Source organism: Diceros bicornis, chromosome 19, assembly GCF_020826845.1.
Source record: "Diceros bicornis minor isolate mBicDic1 chromosome 19, mDicBic1.mat.cur, whole genome shotgun sequence".
NCBI classification, from domain to species: Eukaryota; Metazoa; Chordata; class Mammalia; order Perissodactyla; family Rhinocerotidae; genus Diceros; species Diceros bicornis.
Genome location: NC_080758.1, coordinates 14,244,165 through 14,268,986, shown reverse-complemented (window position 1 = coordinate 14,268,986; position 24,822 = coordinate 14,244,165). Strand labels below are relative to the sequence as shown.

The following is a 24,822-nucleotide window of genomic DNA, read 5'->3' as shown; positions in this document are numbered from 1 at the left end:
AGACCAGAATCAGCCCAGGACACGATTTCTCCATTTCCATCAGACTGGGAACAGTCCAGGTTTCCTCGGGTAACTGTGAAGGCAGGGTCAGAAGCAGAGGCCTACGCCGGCTCAGCACCGAGTGCGATCACAGACAGCACTCAGGGTAATTGCCAGCCCTCTCCAGAGCCTACTTCAAACATAGCCACACGCTGCTCTCCAGAAGCAGCAAACGCAGAGCACGGTTAATCATTTCAAAGCGTTTCCTCCCAAAGACACAGAGCAGGTACCCAAACAGGCCTCCCTCCCCAGGAATCTTTGGGCCCTCTCCAGCCAGTAGTTACATCATAAGGAAACAAAAGCTCGGCATTTCCTCCAGGCCCAGAGCAGAACTGAGAAATCAGGAGCAAAGCATGGGGGGTGGGGAAGGGGCAACATTTTTCTTACAGCAGAGAATGCCCAAGCCACGAGGAACATGAGCGAAAACAACTCCCAGCGAACAGTCTGCTCACACACGGAACATCTCCTAGACCCACAGCATCTGGAAGACGAGGCTGCAGCCTCGCTGACTGGGGCCTGCCACAGCCTCCTCCAGAAAGGCTGCACTGGCCTAAGCCGGGCTTCTAGAAGGTCTCCTGCGTGTGAATGTGAACTTCTCACCCAGTCCAGGAAAGAAGGGCTGGAGTGGAAGGAGGCAGTGGAACGAAACGGTCATTCTCAACTTGGGGAAAATGTCCTTGTACCAGGAATCCCAGGTGCGTCGGAGGCAAAGCAAGCGAGGGGCAGGTAACCCTGGGAAGAGGGGCTTACCTGCCATTGAGAAACTCTGCTGCTCAGAGGGCCTAGCCTCTCTTTTTTAAAGAGAACAGAGGCTCACACACGGAGACATTCCTGCTTCCGGATCCTGAGAGGCCTCTCCCAGGGGGAGGAGGAAGCAGCAAAGAGGACAGGCTAAGAGTCACCACTTACCAGGCCGGCCCCGGTCTTGTATGCACTAGGCCGTCCAGTGGGCCAAGGACACCCTCACCCCTCTGCAATCAGGCCGTCCGAGGCAGGGCGACGTCCCTCCGCGTCCCCAGGCTTTCGGCTCTAATTTATCACCCTCGACAGACAGCAGCTTGGCTAAGCCGAAATTCTTCAGTGCACGGCACCGAAGAGCCATTTATTTCACCGGATGTGAACAAACACAACAAATTGCCGTTGTTCTGCCGGCTGGAGGGAGAACATCAGAAGGGAGCTGTGCTGGTTTGCATTTTGAAGCTGTTTTTAGTTTTTTAATAATTGTTTCAAATTATCTTTAGTTCTGAGGTGCCTCTCCTGGAAATGAGAAAACCATCTTCCCACTATACAGTGTGTGTGTGTGTGTGTGTCTCTCTCTCTCTCTCTCCCTCTCTCTCAGTCAATAATGCAAAAAGTATGATTAAAGGGCACACTCATATGTAAAAGGTGAACTTCCAGACTCTCCAGGCAGGACAGAAATTGCTTCAATCTAGGGAAAAGAGGCTGCTTTACAAGTGAATTCACTGTTTAGCCCTCAACAACTACAGGCAATTGTAACCACGGCAGCCCTTTCTCCCCCTCAGCTGGGATGAGGGCTTCTGGAAAAACGACAACATCTCAACAGGAATTTCCTGGTCAAGAATGCCAAGCTCTTTCCATTTTTAACAAAGAGGGCGAGGCAGGGCCCAACTCCCTACAAGAAACCACTGCACCCCACCCACCCCCTCAGCAGGTCCAGGCCCAGAAGGCCGCGTCTGACGTGTGTACATAGCTGAGGCCCTTAAAACTCTGCCAAACCACCACAAAGAAAATGTGGAGCGACCGGTTGCCCTCAGCCTTTGCATCGTAGCTGGCTGAGGAGAGGAGAGGGTTCGCAGGAGGGGCTGGTTCTGGTGGCTGAAACCCATTTGCCTTATTTACAGAGGCTGCGTGGTGGGCCCCACCCCCCGGCCCAGCTCAGGTTCTGGAAAGCTAAGGCGCTGGTGGGTGGCTTTCAAACTGCAAGGGGAATTGCAGCATCCGAGGGCCAATTCAGAAAGAAAAAGACGACTCTGCCGGCAGCAGCTGAAGCAGAGATAAGTGGGCTGAGAGAAGAAAGGGGAAATAAGAGGCTTCAGGAAGGGGGCAGATGAAGGAGAGGGGCCGCTGGTAACCAGGCAACGTTTCCCCCACACGCCCTGGGCAGGGGTCTGGACTCTCTAAAAGCCACCTGAATGAAGACAAGAAAATTCTCTAAGACACCAGGGAAGACGGTAGAAGGCCTCTACAGTCACCTCATCATGTTCCTCTGGGGAAGCAGATTTCAGACCCAAATGTCACCCAAATTACCCTGGTCAAAAGGATGCTGAATATCACCTGGATATCAACGGGGGTATTCTAAAAATGTGCCCTGTGGCCTCGAGGCTCAGGAGTGCACAGAAGGGTGGACAAGCGTAGCCACTGGCCTCGTGGGAGCCCAAGATGGGAAGCAACTTCAGTGTCATCGATAGGGGACTGAGGGCAAAACCTCATGCTACAGCCATAACACGGAATAAAAAAGGAATCACATCTCTGTGTACAGGCAGGGAACAAAATCCAAGCGAAAAAGGCCAGAAATAGAAGCTGGGTGAAAGAAATAAGGGCTGTGGGGGCTCTGGGTTTGCAAAGGCCTCGAGGAACACCCAGGAAATACTGGGTGTTTATTAATTCCTTCTGATCACGTTCACATATTTACCTATTTAAGATATTTCTAAATGGCTCGGGGGGAAACGGATGATACCAGCAATATTTATGTAACTCTCACTACATGCCAGGCACGGCCCCAGCCAAAGACCACATCTGCATCCCCAGCACCCGGACCCCAGGAGGAGCTCAGAACACACCCCAGAATTAATCAGGTGCCACTTTTACGGGGCTCAGGTGTTTAGAACGGTGTAAAGCAGTGGTTCTCAACCAAGTCACCCCAGGACACTTGGCAATGTCTAGAGACGTGTCTGGTTGTCAATTAGCAAAGAGAAGGGGTGCTACTGGCATCTAGTGCGTAGAGGCCAGGGACAGAGGCTAAACACTCCACAGTGCACTGGGGGGCCCCCACACATTGAAGACCAGGCCCAAAACGTCAATAGTGCCGAGGGTGAGAAACCGTGGTATAAAGAAACTTCCAGTGAGCTGCCAAGCAGGTCTGACCTTGTGTAAATATACCACCCACAGAGGCATGTGCAACCATTAAGAAGGAAAATGATGCTTAATGTTTCACCTGGCAGCCCTGACTTCAGGTTTCAAAGAGAAGAAAACAAAGGGGCCAGTCAGTCAACAATAGTCACTGAGCAACCACCAGACTTCTGGGATCCCTGGGGAGCTGTCAGGGGAAGGTCCCTGCCCTGGGGAGGGCAGCCAGAAACAAGGAGCAGTCATGACAGCTGCCTTTTGCTGACCACTTGTCTGCAAGACACTGTTGTAAATACAAATATCAACGTATTTACTGCTCACCTCAGTTCTAATAAGGAGCCAAGTACTGAGAACCCCCATTTTATTGATGAAGAAACTGAGGCCCAGAGAAAAACAGGCCCCTGATGATGCCCCTAGTAAATACAGAATGAATGCAGAATATATTCAATATAGAAATATAGAATAAGAAACTGATTACAGATGGACACAAGGCTGAGCTGGAGAAAGACCAGGAGTCTGTGAATGCATACTGGGGGAGAGGGTGTGGCCGGGGAAATACTGCTCTGTTTCCTTCTCAAAATGGGCTCGTGCGATTCACAGCTGCTGTTTATTGAGAAGCTAGTTACAAATCCTCCCAAGAATCCCACGAGGTAGGGATGGTAGTGTTGTACCCATTTTATAGGTGAGGCTCAGAGAGGCACAAAGGTCAAGGCAGCATGCTGGGGACTCCGTCACAGCTGGGTCCACTCCAAACCCTTAACTGCACCAATCAACCACCTTCCCTAGGGCTGTGAGCGCCACCTTGTAATTCTCCATCACTAAGGGCATGCTTGGCATCGGCCAACGTCAACACAGCACTGTTGCTCAGTGTTGTTCAGTATGGCTCTGGAGCCATACCACTACGTCTGAATCCAAGCCCTGTCACCTGCCAGATCTGTGTCCTTTGGCAAGGTACTTAGCCTCTCTGTGCCTCAGTCAATTCAGCTGTGACTGTTAGACTCTTTCTAAAAGGGTTGTTGGATTAAATGAGACAATGACTGAAAAGTGAACAGCATCTGAACGTCTAAGCACCAGCAGTTAGTACCTTTACTGTTCCCCTGAGGGGGGAGAAGGAGCCGGGGCAGAAAAAAGACATCAACTCAGAAATCTCAAACCAGCTTCCCCAAATCTTTTTGTATCTTCACCTTGATTTCCACCAGACTAGCTCTTCCCAGCCTGTTTCTGAAAAAGTTTCACTGATGAGAAACACCAGTTTGCACAGTAAGCCTTCTCAGGCTGGCACAGGTTCAACCAAGCCAGGCTCAAAATCCCTTCAGGGCTCAGGATTTCTTCCCAGATCAACGCAGACCGCGCCAGGAGGCCCACAGTCCCTGCCCCACCCTTCCTGATGGACCTTCTTCCCCGGACGCCTCCAAATGCAGTCTCCTCCCTTCTCAAATGAGGTTCATCGAGGCTGGGAGGGCGCTGGCCTCAGAATCCCAGTAATCTGCACAATGCATGAGGAATGCCAAACCGCGCAGGGTTAGTGGAAGCACCCACGTGGTGCCTGGCACATCGCCAGCACCCTGCAAAGGAGTGTTCAGGTTCAGTTCAGCCTTCACAGCGGCCACCTTGATCCAAGCCCCAGGACTATTCACTTCCCCTCTAGAGCAGCCTTCTTCAAACCCAAATAAGATAAGCAGTCCCTGCTTAAAACCCTCCAAGGGGCTTACTGTAGACACCCAACATCTAATCAAGACCTGCAACGCCCCCAGGGATCTGGCTCTGCTCACCTTTTCTCTTCCATTCACGCAAGCCTAACCACAGTGGCCTCAAACAAGCCAAGCTCATTTGCACTTGCTGGCCCTTCCTTCTCGAATGTTCTATGCCTAATTTTCCCATAGTTGGCAACTTCAGCTTTTGGCTCAAATGTCACCTCCCCAGCCTTCCCTGACCACCCCAGCCTCCAGCCTCCTTATTATATCATCCTGAAATGTTTTTTTCTTTTCTTTCATTGCAGCTGCCTCTAGCTGAAAATCATCAAAAATTATTTTCTTCTTTTGCTGGTTCATTAGTTTTTTGTATCTCCTCCACAATGTGAGCTCAATCTCAGTTCTGTCTCTCTTGGCTGGAGCCCGGGGCCTGGCACACGGCCTGGCTCAGAGAGGCCCCAAGAACACCTATGCGACCAGCTAAATGAGTGACAGGACAGGGTTAACAAAGCCGAGAGGTGTACTGGCAGACCTGACTCACAGGAAACTCCAGTTTTTCTCCCCCAGTCTAAGAACGTCTCCCGGCAAACCAGGAGGGCAGGAGGGTTGCGAAGTCAACAGGGAAGATTACACAAAAGGGAGACTGGCCATTTCAGGGTCCAAGAAACTAGGGCAGGAAATTCCCTTTTCAACAGGTACTCAGCTCTTCTTGTTTCTTGCTTAAAGAGCCCATTTCCCCAAAAGCAGGGGATTAAGTAAGGATTTTATATCCTGAACATGATGGGGCCATGCAGCTCCACACAATTACTGAAAACCAAAGGGTTAGAGGCTTTCTCAGGCCGCCCATCCCCAGCTCTGTCCATTCTTCTTGGGGAGAGCTATTGTTTCAGAATCATTTAGCGTTAAAGAAGGGGAATGACTTTCTCCAGGAAAAACACACTGCCCGCTGGGAGACCCCCCCACTGAGATGACCATTTAACCAAACTTTTTTAGTTGGGATTCTTTGCCCTTTTTCTTATCAGACCCTTTCAAGTCTGAGGACCTGTTTTCAACACCTCCCTTAATCCGCGCCTGGATTCTCCAATTCTGCTTCTGCAATGCCAAACAAGGGCCCATCACACAGGCACTTATCTATGTGAATGCAGCAATATGGGCTGGGCCTCAAAAAGGGAAAGTAAAAAATTATTTTTTAAGTTCATCTTCCCATCATCCAACTCAATAGGCATGAGTCAAGAGAAATGAAATCTGCTCTTTCCTGTCTCCATCTTAGTTCCCTGGGGCTTCTCAGTGTCAGCATCTCACCAGGCTTGAGATGAGCCTAGATTTTAAAGATTCATATTTGTCAAACAACTCTCACCAACTACTAGTATATCTCTGGTCCCAACCCAAGAAATAGCAGCTTGGTTTGAAAGACAGTCCCCAAACTCCTGTGTGAGGATGGGGAGTTACTGGAGGGTGATGAAGGAGGGGAAGGACAAAGCCCGGTCAGCCTTATTCGGAAGAGGGCCCTGGTGACAGCTGGTGAGAGGAACCAGTGATCTAGAAGGGAAGCAATCGCCAGGAAGTCAGTCTACAGGAAACTACAGCCAGGGCCTGGGCTGGAGGTGGCCACTGAAGGACCACAGACTGAATCCAGTCCGCCCACAGCTGCGTGACACTTTTAAAATTTAAGTTAGTTGTCAATATATAAAAATTGGGAGAAACTGCCTTTAGAAATCCAGGTTACTAGCTTCTCAAAAAAAAAAAAAAAAATCAGAAGATCTGGCCATACTGGCTCCCCATTTCCACATGGAACAATCCTCCAGGCTGTCCCCCACTTAGGATGGAACACAAAATTCCCTGTTTGCCAAGGCCTCCATTATTCTTAACTGTCAAGTTAATTAAATCTAACCTTGAAAATCCCTTAAAGACAAAGTAAAGCAGAGAAGGGCAAGGTAGAAGGATAAGAGATAAGGGATGCTTTGCTGGGATGGCCAAGTTCTAGACAGTCCAACGTCATCATGGTATAAGTTTATATTTTTATTTTTACAACAGAGGGGAAAAGTATAGATGAAAACATATCCCACTGTTAACATTGGTTACCTGGCAGGAGAGGATTTTTAGCTTTTCCTTGGTATACTGTGGCTTGTTGCAAGGAGATACACTGATTTTATCATTTGAAAAGAAAATCTAATAAACCATTTTCTTCCCTTAAATTTAATTAGTTCATATTTCTTGGAACAGATTCTTTATTCAAAAAACATTAATTGAGCAGCTGCTATAAAATCATTAGTCCTGTGTTAAAAAGGTGAGAGACCTGGTCTCCATATCAGTCCAGGGGAGGAGACACACAGGTAAATGAATTCTACAAGAGAGCATTTTGAAGGCTGGGGAGAGGGTGGCCCAGCATACCTTGTGGTATTTATTCTTCCCCCAGCCAGTGCACCAAGATCCCAAAGGGCCTGGCAGAAAGGCAGTTCAGTGGGGCCTCGATAAGAACACCAACTTGGGAAGACAGGAAGATAGCCACATTCTCTCTTTGCAGAACTTTTCAAAAAAGAGCAGTCCCAGAAGGGACTTGTAACCACGGGCCCACTAGGAACAGTTCAACTGACTCCATCTTATCAACAGAGTAACTAAGAGTTGCTTTTCAGGAACTGAGAGTCGACCTCTTGTCCAGTTCAGGCTAGTTAAGACCACCAACCCATCAACTGGGCCTGTGCAAATGCCTGATAAGAGACCTTTTTGACATCAAAGGGCTGAAAACTCCACCCTCAGATCATACTAACACCACCATTTTGTGAACATTCGTCCTATGAAGAACCATGAAGCTTCACTACACTTGCATAGATCATCAATTACCCCACTTCTCATCTATCTCCACACTTCAGACTGCCCTGCCCTTCATCGCATAAATTTGCCCCAAGCCCTGGATGAGGGAGACAGATTTGAGTGCTTTGTCTCCTGTCTCCTTCCTTGCTGGTCGACCTCAAAATAAAGCTTTTTCTTTTCTCAAAAGCTGATGCCGTAATAATTGGCTTTTTATACGCATCAGGCAAGAGAACCCCATCTCTGTGAGGTAACAAACTGATCAAGCAAAACTTAAGACTCCAATACAATAATTATTTATTGACCATGTTCAATGCCATGCCAGTCCCTGGCTAGGTATTTTCACCTACAGCGTAAAGCACAACACATCCATTAATGTATTAAAGGTGTAGAGGCATGCTGTGCAATAGAACTTTCTACAATGATGGCAATGCAATAGAACTCTTTTTTTTTTTTTTGTGAGGAAGATCAGCCCTGAGCTAACATCCATGCTAATCCTCCTCTTTTCGCTGAGGAAGACCTGCTCTGAGCTAACATCTATTGCCAATCCTCCTCCTTTTTTTTCCCCAAAGCACCAGTAGATAGTTGTGTCATAGCTGCACATCCTGCTAGTTGCTGTATGTGGGACGCGGCCTCAGCATGGCGGGACGAGCGGTGTGTCGGTGCGCACCCGGGATCTGAACCCGGGCCGCCAGTAGCAGGGCGCATGTACTTAACCACTAAGCCACAGGGCCAGCCCAGAACTTTCTACAATGATGGCAATGTTCTATATCTGTGCTAATACACCAGCCTCTAGCCACGTGTGGCTATTGGGTACTTGAGATGTGGCTAGTGCAACTGAGGAAGGCATTTTTTTTTTAATTTCAATGAATGTAAATTTAAACAGCGACATACAGCTAGTGGCTACCTTATCAGACAGCAAAGCTGCAGAAACTCAACATTTAACAAAGGAGCAACCCCAGCAGGGGAGCGGGACACTTGAGAATACTCCACCCATCCCTACTTGAGGGATTTGGTAGTTACCTTCGAGGCATAATGATGCCACGCCTAGAAATGTGTATATGGACTTTGCCTTGATTCCTCCTTTAGCCTGGCTTGGAAATTCTCAAACTTTTAGTATGCATAAGAATGTCTGATCAGAGCTGATTATTGTACTTTCGAGGGCAATTTAAGGGACTTTCCAGGGTGATTTTGACTTTGGAAGCTAAAGGACTCCACCACAGGAGGTATAAATGAAGGCTCAGAAAGAGGGGGGCCTGGGTCTCCAATGATGTAGAGAAGGCGAGGGGAAAGCAGTCCTCAGGGAGAGCCGTCTGGAAGGATCTACCCAGGTGCGACTCCACGAGGAGCAGGAGGGAACTTGGTACATCCATCACAGGACTAACCCGTGGCCTGGCAGGCTGTACAAGAGGGGCAGGGTCTGCAGGGACGCTGACCCAAGCCCAGAAGGGACAGACAAGCACAGCCTTGAATCTCTGCTCAAGACTGTGGTCTTGGGCGGGCCCCGTGGCTTAGCGGTTAGGTGCGCGCGCTCCGCTACTGGGGGCCCGGGTTCGGATCCCGGGCGCACACCAACGCACCACTTCTCAGGCCATGCTGAAGCCACGTCCCACATACAGCAACTGGAAGGATGTGCAGCTATGACATACAACTATCTACTGGGGCTTTGGGGGAAAAAAAGGAGGAGGATTGGCAATAGATGTTAGCTCAGAGCCGGTCTTCCTCGGCAAAAAGAGGAGGATTAGCATGGATGTTAGCTCAGGGCTGATCTTCTTACCAAAAAAAAGAGTTAAAGACTGTGGTCTTCAGGAGCCACTAGAAATTTAAAGCAAGGAACAGGACAATGGACTTGTGTTTTGGAAAGGGCTTCCTAGAAGTGGTATTAATATATTGGGAAGGAAAGAAATCAGAGGGAAGGGGGCCATTTCAAAGAGTGCTATCTCCCTGGGGGGAAAGAAAGACAGTCCACCAATGGTTTCAGAGAGCAGACATGTGAGCTTGGGTAATTATTTCCAGGCACAGATTATGTTGGAAACAAAGCCATCCTCTCTAGCTGAAAGTCTGCTTCACTTCATTCTCTAGGATAAAAGTTCTATCCATGTGATAGACAAAGTCAAGTCATTCGATCATTTATTCAAAATAAATATTCATCGCACACCAACTAGAACAGGCAGAGAGGTAGCAAAATGGGCACCGGGTAAAGCAGGACGAGCAAAGACAAAAGGCAGGACCCACCCTCACTTGGCACCTTAGAATCAAGGCAGGTGGAGGTTAGGAGAAAAGAGAGAGGAGGATCTTCCAGGGATGAGCAAAGGCCCTGTGGCCAGAGATAGCTTCTTCTAGGATCTAGAAAATCAGTGTGGCTGAAGTAGAGAGAAAAGAGGAACATGGAAAGAGGAGGCTGGAAATGTGGGCAGGGGCCAGCACATGAGGATTTTAGAATTCTGATCTTCATCCTAAAACCATGGAGAAAGCACTTAAGAGTTTAAGGTAGGAGATGGTAGCCAGAAGAGATGACCCTTTCAAAAAGACTGGGGGAACAGACAGTGAGATCAGCTAAAAGACTACTGCAGTTCAATGGTGATAACCTGAAAAAGAATGATATTTAGGATATAATATTGTAAGAAAATGGCACAAAAAGGCAAAAGGACAGAAGGTTTAAGGATAAGTCCCATATCCCTGGCCTAGCCAACAGGCAGAACACTGGCTTATTCATCATGGTGGGGAAGCAGGTGTTTTGTTGGGGGGGGGGGGCAGGAGGGAAGGCTGAGATGGGAAATCAGTTTGGACATGTTGAGTCTGAGACACCCAAGAACAACAGGTAGGGAGGTGAGATAGGCAGCTGGCCCTCTGCATCATGACTCAGGAAAAATCGAGGTTGGAAATAACTTTCTGAGTCAAAGCTACAGATGTGGGCGACATCACCCATGGGAAGAACATGCCGGGAGAGACGAGGACAGGGCCAAGGTTTCGGCAACATCGACATTCGACGGCTGGACAGAAGAGAAGCTGCCAGGGAAATAGGAGGAACACCAAGACCATGGTAGCAAAAAAGCCAAAGGAAGAGACGGTTTCCAGGACAAGAATGATCAGCAGTGTCCAACAGATCAAGGTGGACGAGCGCTGAAAACCTCCACCAGACAAGGCACATGGAGTCTGCAGGAGGTTCAGCAAAAACAGTTCCTATACAAGGACCGGGTGGAAGCCACCACACAGCTGGCAGGACAAAGAGGGAGGTGAGGAAACCAAGATGTGAGTACAGACACTTTTAAGAAGTCTGGCTTTGAAGAAGCGGCCAGAAATAGGAAGTGTTGCTGGAAGGAAAGATATAGGATCAAGAGAGTAGATGTGGGAGACAGCTGAATGTCTTCCCAAGTCTGTGCATTCATCCAAAGGGTAAACACAGGGTTACCCTGTGACCCCACAACTCCACTCCAAGGTCTGTACCCAAGAAAAACGAAAACAGACATCCACACAAAAAATGTTCACATCAGCATTACCCATAATAGCCAAAAAGTAGAAACAACTCAAATGTCTATCAATGGATAAATGGATAAAACAAAATGTGGTATATCCACAATAGAGTATTATTCAGCCATAAAAAAGAATGAAGTACTGATAAGTGCTACAATGAGCATGAGCCCTGAAAACATTATTCTAAGCAAAAGAAGTCAGACACAAAAGGTCGCGTATGATTCTTTTTATATGAAATGTCCAAAATAAGCAAATCCACAGAGACAGAGAGTAGACAAGTGGTGGTCAGGGGCTGGGAAAAGGGGCAGTGAATGGGAGTGATTGCTAATGGGTAAGCGGTTTCCTACTGAGATGAGGAAAATGTTCTAAAATTGATTATGATGATGGTTGCACAACTCTGTGAAAATATTAAAAACCATTGAAGTGTACACTTTAAAATGGAGAATTGTACACTGTGAATTATATCTCAATAAAGCTGTAAAAAAAAAAGTCTGTGAAACGCTGCATCTCTAGGTTCCTAGGAAAGCCAGGGGTAGCTGGGGGGAACATAGGGTGGGGGGTGGGGTGTTGAGAGGGCCTTGTAACATTGTACTCACCCCACCATGATACATGGACTTTCCAAACTTGCTCCCCTCAAGTCAACAGTAAAGGATCCACTGTCAATGGAGCAAAATGAAGTAACTCCTATTTGCAACTTCCAGGCAGAAAAGTGCCAGGATCTCTAAAAGGCCTCAAACCTAGAACATTAATTCTACAGGCATTGGAGGAGGAAAAAGGAGAGGTGGTTCTTTTTAACCGAAGGCTGAAACGGTCAATTTTAGATCACAGTCTTCTAGAAAAACAATAGTCACAAAATCATATAACGTGGGTCAGGCTTCAAACACCGGGCAAACACACTTTTTCCACAAGTGAACCACAAAGCTAAATTGCACAGACGGTGCCGACAGGATTCCACGAACAGATGCACGGTGGATGCTACGCTGGGCAAGAGAAGGTGGAAGATTTCTCATTTGAAAAGCCATTATCCGACATCTTCAGACTTCCGGCGCGTTTTAGACTTTGTTGGGAGAGGAACAATCTGGTAGTTATCTAACTTGCAAATAAATTCTTTCCATTGCACAGTACATGGAAGGCACTTCTTGGGCAGTAGGAGAGGCAGAAGAGCCAAAATGGAGTTAAAAATACTGATGTTCATTTTTTAAAAGAAAAATCCTCAGCACTTCTGCATCGCCCTGTGATTTAAGTGTTTATGGTTATATTTTCTTCAAGAGTTTCCTTGAAAAAAATGACAGAAGATCTCTATCTCAGAGCTGTCCTCATAAACAATCCCTTTGTGAAAGACTCTTAATTTACATACAACAGTGAGACGAAGGATCCTGTACTAATTAAGGTCTGGGGCTGGCTAGCAAATTGCTGTAATTGTATATTCTCCAGCATCCCGTCTCAGAAAACATCCATACTCAGGCAAATCTCAGCAAGAATGACACTGTTCAAGATTTTAATATCTTGGGCTTCCGCTGCATCTGTGCATGGTTTCCAATGTCTCCTTGTGTAGGAGACATTACACAGACATTTTTAAAAATTGTTTCAGCTTTGGCAGCCTGGCATCCACACCCCACAACCATTACCACAAAATGCACACATGGCAGGATTGAGACACAAGCAGCCCAAACGGAAGAGCCTTTGTATGGAGATGTGAACTTGCAGAGTCCATCATTTTTCAGACAAGTCCCCAGCCGTGGAGGGACTTGTTCTGACTCCTGCATAGTGTGGCCAAAATCCTGCAATAAACTGTGCTGTCACCAGCCTCACACAGAGAATGCAAACTGACATCCCTTAGCCACTTCTGACCTGGAGATATGTTTTAGTGGGTTCCTGCATGGTCTTCCAGAAACTGGGCTGCAGAGACCACATTTCTAAATCACGCGTTTTTACAGGAAAAAAAAAATCCCAGCTGGCAACCCTGGGTGAGCCATATTCCTGCTGGTCAGCGATCAGATGGAGGCACTCTCCCATCCACCAAAGGCCCCAGCACCCGAGATGGCAGCCCACTCACTGGTCGACCTGCTGGCCCCTACAGACACCTGACTTGGGACCCCTGGGACAGAGCTCATGACTGAGTACAGAATTTTAAAACCTGACCCCAGTTCTCTACTTCACCACTTCATCAATCCCTCCAAGCCTCAGTTTCCTTAACTGTACAATGGGAGTAACAATACACCTCTATCACAGCATTATTATGAGAATCAAATAAAGTAATTTGCATATAATACCTGGCACCTAATGAGTACTCAGAAAATATTAGCTAGGCAAATACACTTGCAACTATCGGTACTTCCTATTTACGCCTGAGCATCTTTCAGCAGATCATTACCCTCGGACACAAATGTCAACCTGACATCTTGAAAGCTCGAAAGCTTTGTCTCCCAAGAACTAAAATGCTCCAGTAAATGCCAGGGCTGGCCTCATGGCAATGACTGGCTTGGGAATTACTCAGTTAATAAGTGAGGAGGTGTCAGGGAGAAGAGGGTGTACAAATTGAAATTTAGTTCGAGAACCTGAAAGGTCATACGGACTAGATGTAGGAATGGGATTACAGAATTCTTAGCCAATTATTGTCAGGGTTTCTAAGTTTCCCAGGAACAATGCCTCCTCTACCCACAAGTAGAGAATAATGTTGCCACTTTCCCAAGATGCCTGAGTGCCACCTCATCTACTTTTGAGGAATTATCTCTTCCCCGGTGGGGGAAGTGTTGGTGGGTCCAGGTGTCCAGACACCAGCCCTTCCCTGGCCAAAGGGCAGGCACATGACACTAGATGAGGAACTCTCCCTGGAGACTTTGCCCTCCTTGTTGATCCTGAGGACCTGTACACTAGCTCTGCTCCCCCGAGCAGCCCTGGACCTCCAGTCTTCCCATCAACCCCATGAGCCAACGGACCACCTTACAGTCCATTCCCTTCCTGCTCCCGTAACCAGAGCTGGCCGCCATTGCTCACAACCAAAGAACCCTGACCGGGGTGGTGTCACACAGGGACCAAAGCAATGAATTTCCTAAACCACAAGAAAAGCAGGCTGGAGGAATAAGTATGTGTTCAGTGAGCCCAGATCATCACACCATGGCTTTTGAGACGATCAGGACTGAAAGAGAGGTAAGCCTTCATCCCGGTCAGCCTTTGCAAGCATCGCATTTTGACCTTGCTGACTTCAGCTCTCAGAAACCCAGCAACCCAGCATCATAACTCCAGGGCTTTGCGCATGCGATTTGCTCACCTGACCCAAGAGGCTCTGTCAGCAAGGTTCCCTAGACACACAAGTCACCTGGCCACTCAACCCTGGAAGATGGGAGCTGAGTTCCACACAAAGAAAGCCATCCAAGGCAGTCCCTGGGGAGAGAAAAAGGTCTCCTGCGAAACCAGATGACCCTTTCCCCTCAGAGATTCCCCACCAGAACAGGGGCTCCAAAGGCCCTGGAAAATTGGCCCAAACAGCTGCAGACTGGCTTTCTTCAGATGTCACAGAGGCCAAGAGGACAGGAAACCTGTCCCGAGTCTGCCTGCCTGAGACCCCTCCACAGTCCTTCACTGTCTGGGCATGGCTTCCCTACTTACCTCTGTGCCGTTTTCCTAGAGGCTGTGAGTGGGGGAAGCAGAACGTGGTGAGGAGGGCTTCCGCCTGACAGGCTCATCCATACAAGCTCATCCCCGCTCCACGCCAACTCTAACCACGGCTGACAGTCCCCAGCCTTCCCCGTGTCCCAGTTCAGAGCACCCTGCACGTGTGAACAAATTGAGTCTTCACCATAATCCTCTACCTTCATCATCCCACGTATAAGGGGAAACCGAGTCACAGAGAATAACCCAGCTAGGCAGGGGGCAAGCCAGGGAGCCTGGCTCTAGAACCCAGGTTTTTTCAATCCTCCATGCCATCCTGCTCTCGGATGGAAAGGGGGGTTGAGCACAGTAGTCTAAGGCCTGAGGCGAGAAGGAGCCTCAATTCTGGCAGAGGACACCATCAACAAGCCAACAAATAAGAAGTACAAGGTCGTGGACAAGGGCTACAGAAAATCTAGAGAATCTTGAGGAACCTTCTGGAACGCTGCAAATGTTCAATTATCTTGACCCGCGTTGTGGTCCCACAGTGTACACACGTGTTCCCGTTCCTCAAACTGCACAGTGAAGATAGGATTAAAAACGCACCAGAAAATAGCAAACAAACGGCAGACGGCGGGAGCCAGCTTTCTCACCGTGGGAGTGGTAGGTCACAGACAAACAAGGGGAGACGGCTGGAAGGATCCATGTGTAATGGATCAGACCTGGAGACAAGCGTACCAACTCATGTCTACCTGAATATAGACACAGGTGGATATAGGCAGAAATATTCACAGATATGTATATACAATGGGTTTGTATACACACGTTTCCTTGCTCTGTCAGCTGAGAGCACCTAGAAGCAAAGACACCTCAGTAGCAATGAGCACATCCATCCCCCAGACCCTGGTTTCTAGTGCTATTCTCCAATAATAAGCAGGGCTCCTGGGGGAAATGGCTAATTCTAGGGTTGTGGAAGAAAATAGACAACGTGAGCCTAGAGCATCTTGTAGTGGCAGACAGTCAGAAAGTGTTCAATCAATGAATGAACCCCACAATGATGTCAGAGGGACGCAGGAGCCAAATGAAAGTGCTCCCAATGGCCAAAGCTAGGGCAATTTGAGCAATAAAATAGGTAGCACTAGACTATAACCTAAAGTTTAAAATAACTGAGTCCATGCTGATATAAATAAATAATTGAATAAATAAATGGGGGAGAAGAGACAAATCTCTCATACAGAAGAATTCCAAATAACTCATGTAGATACTCTGGCCCCAAGGAGGCGGAGCATAACTTCCCACTTGGTAAGGGTGGGCCGGGCACTGTGACTTTCTCTCAAAGAGGACAGCATGGGCGGGGGAGACCTGACAAGCACTACCTGTCAGGTGATCAAGGTCAACATCACCAGTGACAAATCACGTTGATAATATGTACCCTTGATACGATATGATGAAAACAGCACTTTACTCGTGGTCTTCCTCCCAAAAACCCATAATCCCAGTCTACCCCAGTCCAATCATGAGAAAAACATCAGAAAAATCCTAATTGAGGGGCATCCTACAAAATACCTGGCCAGTACTCCTCAACACCATCAAGGTCATCAAAAACAAGGAAAGTCTGAGAAATGGTCACAGCCAAGAGGAGTCTAAGGAGACACGAGAACTAAATGTCATGTGGTGTCCTGGATGGGATCCTGGAGCCACAGTGGAAAAACTAAGGACATCTGAACAAAGCATGGGCTTTAGTTGGTAACAACATACCAATATCAATTTATTAATTGTGACAAATGTACCACAGCATGTGTGTGTGTGTGTGTGCGCGCGCGCATCTGTGCATGTGCCTGTGAGTGGACTCAGGGAGGTGATATGGAAACACTGCACTATCTTCACAACTTATCTGGAAACCTAAAACTGCTCTAAAATTAGCAGTTTATTTTTAAAAATATAACAGAATATGACGGAATGGCTCCTTTGGACTGGGTGGCCGCCGAAGGCCTCTCGTTACGTCTGAGATGAATCTGAGAGAGGAGAAATAGGAAGCAGGACCCAGGGCAGCCTGTTCCCAGAAAAGGGCACAAGACACACGGGGCCCCCAGGAAAGGACGGGGGCAGGGGGAGGGGGCATGGGGGGGGCGGGGGGGTGTGGAGGGGAGGAAGTCAAGTAGCTCAAGTGGAGTCAGGGAGAAATGGTCCGAGGTGAATAGAATGTCACCAAGTGAAGGAAGTTGACCGGGTCTGCCCGGGTAAGTAGGTCACAGTGACTGCAGGGGGCTGGCCCCATGGCGTAGCAGTTAAGCGCGTGCGCTCTGCTGCTGGCGGCCCGGGTTTGGATCCCTGGCGCGCACTGATGCACCGCTTGTCAGGATGCTGTGGCGGCTTCCAATATAAAGTGGAGGAAGATGGGCATGGATGCTAGCCCAGGGCCAGTCTTCCTCAGCAAAAAGAGCAGGATTGGCATGGATTTTAGCTCAGGGCTGATATCTTCCTCACAAAAAAAAAAAAAAAAACAAAACACAGTGACTGCAGACTTGAGCCTAAGGGCCCTGGAAGGTCAGTGGAAGGAGTCAGCAAGATGAGACGGCTCTGATCTGTTTTTCAAGATCACCCTGGCTGCTGGAAGGAGAGAATTAGAGTGGGGCAGATGAGAAAGAGGGACAACGATGACCCCAGAGAGGTCACATTTCGGGCAGCACAGTCAGAGGAAAATGCCACCTGGTGAAGAGCTAGGAGCATCCAAGGGTCTCAAAGAAGATGAGAAGAGGCGTCCACACTTAAGGGGAAGAGAAGAGGGGTCTCCACATGCAGGAGGAGTCTGAGCAGAGCTGCCGCCCTGGTTTTTGATCCCTGACTTGGACCCCTTTGGAGACTCTCCACACACGGCTACTGGGCATTCCAGGCACCGAGTACCCATGAAGGAAGTGCCTCCTTGGAGGCAGAGCCTGGGTTCAATCCCACCCTGCACTCACCACCTGTGAGACATTACCATTTGGAGCCTCAGTTTCCTCATCTGCAAAGTGGGAACCACCACCCACGTTATAGGAGATTTGAGGAAGTCAGTAAGGAAAAGCTCCCAGTACAAGCACTGCCTTCATAAAACTGTCGGTGAGTATTATTTTTACAAGAGAAGCCCAAGAGGGAAAACATCTAAGAATCCAACACCTCATTTTACAGACAAGAAAACAGAGGAACAGAGACAGAAAGTGCCCCAGCCCCCGCGGGAGAGTGAGCGGTGGAGCAGGAACAAAGCCCCCAGCTCCCAGCTCCCTGTCCCTGGGCTCTCTGTCCACATTCGATTCTGACCACAACAAGGGGGCTAGAACACACTCCCTCATCAACAACGTCTCGAAACACCCCTTCCGGAAGGTTCTTTCCTTGCTCAAAACTCCCCGGTGGCTCTCCTCGCCATTACAAGTGCTGATGGTGCCTCAGGGGCTGGACGGGGGCTGTGATGAAGGGGGGGGCGGCAGCCAATGACTCAGCCCACCCTCCTCTCCCTGCTGCACCCCCCACGGGCCCCCACTGGGGCAGCCTGGTCTTCACCTGGGGGGCCTCCCCCTCCTCTCTGAACCATGCCAGGCCCCCACCCGGCAGGTCAGGCCCCAACAACAGCCAGCTCCCACTTCCCAGGTCACACTCTTGACTACCTGACCCCTACCTTTACCCAAAATGACACGCAGTCTTATAAAAATCCTCAAAAGGCTTTGTCGTCTCAGATGCCTTTAGAGAACCCCTTTCTGTGACACTCTGGCTAGATCGGCATCTTTCTGGCAGAGTCTGTAATAACCCTCTCTCCAGCCCTTCCCCATGACCAAGACACAGGGCCCCGTGCTCAGAGCAGGCACTCAGTGATTGCGGAAGGAATAACAACACCTTGGTGCAACCATTAAGTTTGGAGATGAGCATTTTCATCAACCAAAGATATGAAAAACGCGCCAGCAGCTCATTTCTAAAAGCACCCTGAAGGCAAAAGTGGGGAACTGCTTCCTTTCAGGAAGCCTCCTAAAATCTCACACAGACCAAATGAAAAGTACCAATCCCACAATTAGAAGATTTTGAGGAGTCTAATACAGGATTCTGAATAAAAAGATAAACCGTGTCTGCTCTACTTTGCTAAATCTTGTCCTAAATGCAAATACTGGTCCCAGCATTCCAGAAAGTTTTACATTTCCTTTTTATCTCTAACCAAGACCATCGTTTTCCAAACAAGTGGGCCAACTTCATTCCTCTTCTGTGATTCCAAAGAGGCCTGTTATTAAAATCAGAAACCCAGCAGTAGCTGGAGACTGGTTGCTTCTAGAACATGCTTTATTTAAATTTTGATTCCTGAAAGTCACCCTGCAGAGAAGTAGCCAGCTACCTTCAGTCACAATAGGCACGGAAAATTTACTGTCGGGACAACCCCCCGACAAGTCGGTACACCTACACAGACACGCAAGGGAAAGAAAATCAAAAGGAGGAGATTTCTCCATAAATTAGGTTCATCCATCAAAGGTTCCACATCTCAAAATCGGAGGACTGCTGCAACGTCGGCTCACAGAGCCACACTCCACTGCACCACAACAAGAAGAAAAAGAAATTCCAATTTCCTCCTCTGCTCTGGAATAGATAATACAGGATTTTTACTCACCTTTGGAGCGAGTAGAGATATCCATGCCCTCAACCACCTCCTGTTCTGTTTTTATTTCCTCTTCAGCCAAGCTGAAACAGAGCAAATTACGTTCACGTTGAGGTAGACTGAGAACTTGCCCCATGGGGGCAGCAATTTAGAAGCTCTAACAACAAACCCACCTTTAAGACAATCCCCCGTCCTTATGCAGGGGTGGAGGGGAAGGAACCCACACCTGATTTCAAACCAAGTGTTAAGTAAGACTCCTGAAGGAGTTTTTTAAAACACTAGGTTGTTCTTTTTTTAAGTCAAATTACTATTCCAGTTGTCGTGCTATTGGGGGATACAAAAAAGCATTTTTTTAGACACAATTACAATCTACCCCCGTGGGCCAACCAACAAAAACCCAGAGACAAGTAAACAAGTTTCTCCTTGTTAACATGGGGTTCAGGATGGAGGTGGTCCGCAGGGTACCCAGAGTTCTGAATTCTGCAAGGCAAAGAGCACTTGTCAGACCTCCCCACTAAATCTTACAATTTCCCGATGAGACAGGAACATGAAAAAATATATAGGTTAAATTACAAAGTCGAAAAATACGCCCAGGCTAGAAGCAAAAGGCCTGGGTCTCAAAACATTCAAACCACCAGCATTTATCCCAGGAATTAGGATTGGGGTCTCCACGCTCCCACCCTCTGGATATTTCCCCTCTGTAGCAGGCATGGCTTAGAGAAAGCCTTCAGCACTCTTTTGAGCTGTGACTAATTATCCTCCACCACAAAAGTGGAATGAGGAAGGATTATTTAAAAGACAGGCTGAGAGCTGGGGGTTGGGGAGAGAAGTGGGGAAAGCAGGCCCCTTTGCTGGGAAGATCCACCAGAATCTTCTCTCCCTCTCTCTGCTGGAACTCCCATTGAATACAGTGCAGGCCATTTCGTATCTTCCCCACACATACGCGCCAAGCCAAGCCAGTCCAGTACTGCTTTTATAGGTGCAAACTATATGAGATGCTGGAACTTTCAAAGCATTTGGGCTGACAATCAAGTGATAAGAATCTGAGCAATTACTTTAGATGCAATTCCATCAGACTGTGGTTCAACAAGAAGAAATGGGTGCATCATCCATTGATACTGCTGGAATTTTCCATTTGGAAGACTCAAGGCCAGGACAGGAGGGAGGTTGGGTAAAAGAGAAAGGATTAGAATGTCCCTTCTGTGTTCCATGGTCTGGGATCGTGACAAGACAAAAGAGGAGTCTAAACAGGCCTGGAACCTCGGGTCAGATGGAGATGTGTTCCATGACTGCCGGGGAAAGAGGATTCAGGATGGGAACTAGATAGAAAGGAAAAGATGAGAGCTCAGAATTAAATTAGAAGAGCTTGGAGTCCTCAAACTTAACCAGTCCCAGTAGAAAGAAGAAAGGAAGGTGCTCTAGTTTTAAATCAGAATATTAACACATTTAGCTCTCTGATATTGAACCCCATTAACAATTTCATTTACAGTGCATCTGTAAAGAAAGGCTGTGACACAAATCAGCAAAAAACTGACATGTTGTCACAAATGGTTTTCATCAGAAGAAAGCAGCCTCTTAAATTTAAACATATCACTAACATGCAATAATACAACGGTGATTTGTGGAAGGTGATTTTAGCACTAATACTTTTTATCCAACTTAAGAGGCAAATAATCTCAACTCAGAAACACTCTGCCTGCAACATACACAGGCTGTCCAAATGGATACAGCTGATGGTTTCTTGCTTGGGGTGACTGGAAATAAATTTTAACAGAGCCCCATGCGGCACTCAGAGATGGGGGGATGTCAACTTCAAAAGAACAAATAGCAAACTTGATCTTTCTAGCAACTAGAATTCTGTTTCCCTCTCTAGCATGAAGTATGCGAAATCCTAAACTTCTTGAAACCGATCCCATATTTTGAGTGATGGAGAAAACGCTAATCTGTGATCCAACCAAAATGTACGGTGGTGAAAGAAACAATTATGCATAACAGAGCCCAACAAACCCACTTGAAGGATTTCTGCAGCGATGAAAACATTCAAAGGTGTATTGATCATGGAGGAGGGCTGTATTCAAGAGAACAATTATTTGGCTTGTAACAGCCTAGAGGAGAGCTGAATACTCCAGGCAGGAATGCTGCTGAGAGGTTTAAAAAAATGCAAACTAGTTATGTGGTGGCTATTTACTGCTGAGTTTAAGATAATCAATTCTGGAGCAGAAAAGAGGGGGGAAAAAAGTTAAGCTGTTTTATCTTTCCAAGTATTACAAGTGGGCACCATAATCACTTAACTTGAGCAATAGCACCACCAGCTTAAGCCAAGGATTTCAAGCACAACAATTTCAGAAAACCATCTTTTTCACAGATCAGCAAGCTATCCTTACAAAGGGAACTCGTGCACGCACATGCACACACACACACACACACACACAATAACTTGTATTTGACTAAAGGAAATTGCAGTGTCTATGCATTAAAAGGGGGGAAAAAAAAAACTTCATTTACAAAAGCAAAGACCAGAATGCAAAATTAGTCATTTTGAATAGCCACATCTAAAGGGACTTCCTTTTTTCTACACCACTGATCTCGTTTTTTGGTTTAGTGTTAAGCACCAGTATGTTATGAGGGAAAAAACTACGAATATTACATCAAAAGTGGTGGTGAGAAAAGATTTGTACCTGTCTGAACGCCCCACAGATCTTGCTCAATTTAGGTTAAGAACTGTTCAGTCATTGGGAGGAAAAAACAGTCAAATAACAATGATTGTGAAAAAGAAAAGGCAGCTGCAACTGGAGAAAAGACTTTGAACTCCTGTCATTAACACATTAAAGTCTCAGAAAATACACAGCATCTTTCCTTCCGTATCTGCTAGCTTCCAGCAACCCGGATTATTTAAATCAAACACAATGGAACAACAAGCCCTTATTTCAAACTACTTTTTTTTTTAGGTCTGTTGGGGTGGCTGGGGGCCCCCTAAAGAAAAGGGTAAAATTAGTTGAAAAACCAAACAACAGCATCTCACCCCAAAAGGAAAACATACCATCAACTAGTTGTATACATTGTATGTTCCCACCACCACCACCTCTCGCACTCACATTTACCCTAAGTCACTTGCCTCTGGATTTCACAAACTGAGACATTTCAGGCAATTAAAGAAGAAATAACAGCGCCTGCAAACACAACCAAGACCATCCCATCCCGTCCCAGAAAGAATAAGATTTCTTCCCCACTGCCTGAGCAAGAAAACCTAGGCTTACTTCTTAACCTGCATGCACTGAAAAAGAGCAATTAAAAGTTGCAGAAGAACTGGTGCACCTCACCAGGATGTTTTAAGCCTTCTGATTATTAATTCTGAGGACTCAAGGCTGGTCCGTAATTCCCAGGAATCTCATCCCCTCATCACTTCCAAAAGAGAGAGAGAAAGAAAAGAGAAAACATCTAGTTTTGACAGAAAAATGCCTGGATACACAGTGCCCAGATATTTCTTTTCCCCAAGTGCCCTTACTCTTTGACTTTTAACCAAGAATATCTAACCCATCTAGAATATATAACCAGCATGCACAAGACTGGTTCTACAGAAGAGGATCATCGCTCGCACAGCAATTCAAGAATCATGCATCATTCGAAAGGACTTTTCCTTCAGCTTTTTACTTTCATTCAAAATACCAAACTGGTCCAGGCTGTAAGAAATATTTAATCCCCAAGACACAACACCTTCCTCTTCTAGAGCACAAAATAGTGAACATCAAAATAAAAAACCATGCTTCCCTAAATCTGCAATTAATTTTTTTTAAAAATCTGGAGGGGGAAGGGAATGGTTAGCAGAGCAGCTTTATATAAGCACTCACCTAAAACAGGCAGAGTCATCGGTAGCTAAGCTATTTATGCAGGATTCTTAAAATGGCGTCTGGCAACACTGCCTCATTCCTGTATTGAAGCTAAAATGGTAGCAGTTTGTTCCATAGCTGTAGCTCTGGTTGAAGCAGCCCTGCTAGTTTCAAAGCCACCTTCCTAAATATCAGACTAGGAAAAGCTCAACCAAAGGACACCAACAACCCAACGTTTAGAAGCTTAAAAAAAAATCTGCAATGACAGGGGGAGTTTGTGAAGTCACAGGTTCCTAAGGAAAACCCTTCCCTTTTAGATCCTGAGCCTTCGCCATGAGGCTCTGGGATGAGGCCCCCTTGCCCTCGAATTAGGTGGGTGGAAGGTTAGGAATTATGCAGCCCTGTGGCATAAACTGCAGGCAGACAGGTGTCTGTGCAAACATAAAAAATGTTAAAAGGGAGCATGCTGGGGCGGGGGAGGCAGCCCATTCCCCCTTCTTGGCATATTAGAAACCAGCTTTGCAGCCAGACCAAAAAGGCGCTAGGTAAAAAGAAAGTGCTTCAAGACAGCAGGCATCTGAAAAGACAAGCTGAAGGGCTACAGCCCAGTCTGAGGCCAAGGTAAAATAAAAAGGCTGTTTCTCAGCCTGAAAACGGCCACCAAACACCCAGCCAGTCCTAAGACAGTTAACATCAAGGAAAGACAATCCGAGTCTGCAGAGGAGAAACAACAGGAAAACATTCCCCTTAGCCAATGCACAGGATACTCACAAATTAGATTTTTGTCCACCCCCAACGAGCCCTGAAAATTAACAATGGGTTTGGCAAAACCCGCTTTCAGAGGCCAAGCGAACAGCCTCATAGTGGATCGTGTAATTTACGGTTACAGGTCTGAGAATTGGCCTCAGAACTCTGCTGGTGCTGTGAGTGGGGAGTTTCAAGGTGACTGCTTTTTAGCTCCAGGGGAGAAAGGAGGGCATGGTGCCCAAGGCTGTGCCAGGGCAAGGACGGGCGGCTGGCTGGCCCCTCGCCGGCCGGTAGGTAGGTAATCTTGATGAGGAGGGACAGCCTGGCAGCTAGCGAGCTGCAGTGCTGAAATGGCTCCCGCCTGCTTGTTTATCTGTAAGGAGAGTGGGGAGAAGGGGGAAGGGCAGCCATGGCCTTAGCAACCTGAAGCCAAGGGTGAATCCTTACTTGTTTTTGCATTTAAGAGCAAGACAGGGCTTCTAAACAGATTCCCTCACTAATTCTCTGCTGCGGTGGCCAAGGCACTTTGCATGTATCTTTCTTTTCAGGGTCAACCAGAGGCAAAGCCAGACCTAGGGCTTCTCAGCTGACAAATGTTTGTTGCCTCTGCCACAGGAGAGAGAAGGGGAATGAAGGCAAAAAGAAACAAAGAGATCACACATCTGAAGTGGTTGGACTTGCAAAAACCTACCTTTGCCTTCAGGGTTTTCTGGGTTACTGTCACCCTACTTTTTAAAGAGTGACTCATTTTCCCCCCTTTCCCATTTAAGACCTGAAGCACTTGCCCCCTGTTCTCCCAGAGAAAGAAAAGGGGGAATGTTTTGTTTAAAAGAAAAAGGGTTACAAGAAAAAAAAAAAAAGCTATTGTTTTCATCCCTAATTTATAATCCAAGAGGCCCCCTTGTTTCTTTCTTTCTGACTCAAATCTTTGAGCTGTTAATTACAA

The 24,822-nt window shown here is 47.2% G+C and overlaps 1 protein-coding gene across 21 annotated transcripts in view; it reads right to left on the bottom strand.

Annotated features, from left to right (window-relative positions):
• Positions 1–24,822, bottom strand: part of ZMYND8 (zinc finger MYND-type containing 8) — a 127,956-nt gene that overhangs the window by 86,590 nt on the left and 16,544 nt on the right. For 20 of the 21 annotated variants that reach the window (XM_058562535.1, XM_058562537.1, XM_058562541.1 and 17 more), the window contains exon 2: positions 19,315–19,385. In XM_058562535.1, coding sequence (XP_058418518.1) covers positions 19,315–19,385 — 71 coding nt within the window. Of the gene's footprint in view, positions 1–19,314; positions 19,386–19,475; positions 20,133–24,822 lie in introns of those variants that run through there. The other variant, XM_058562539.1, reaches the window with a different exon arrangement.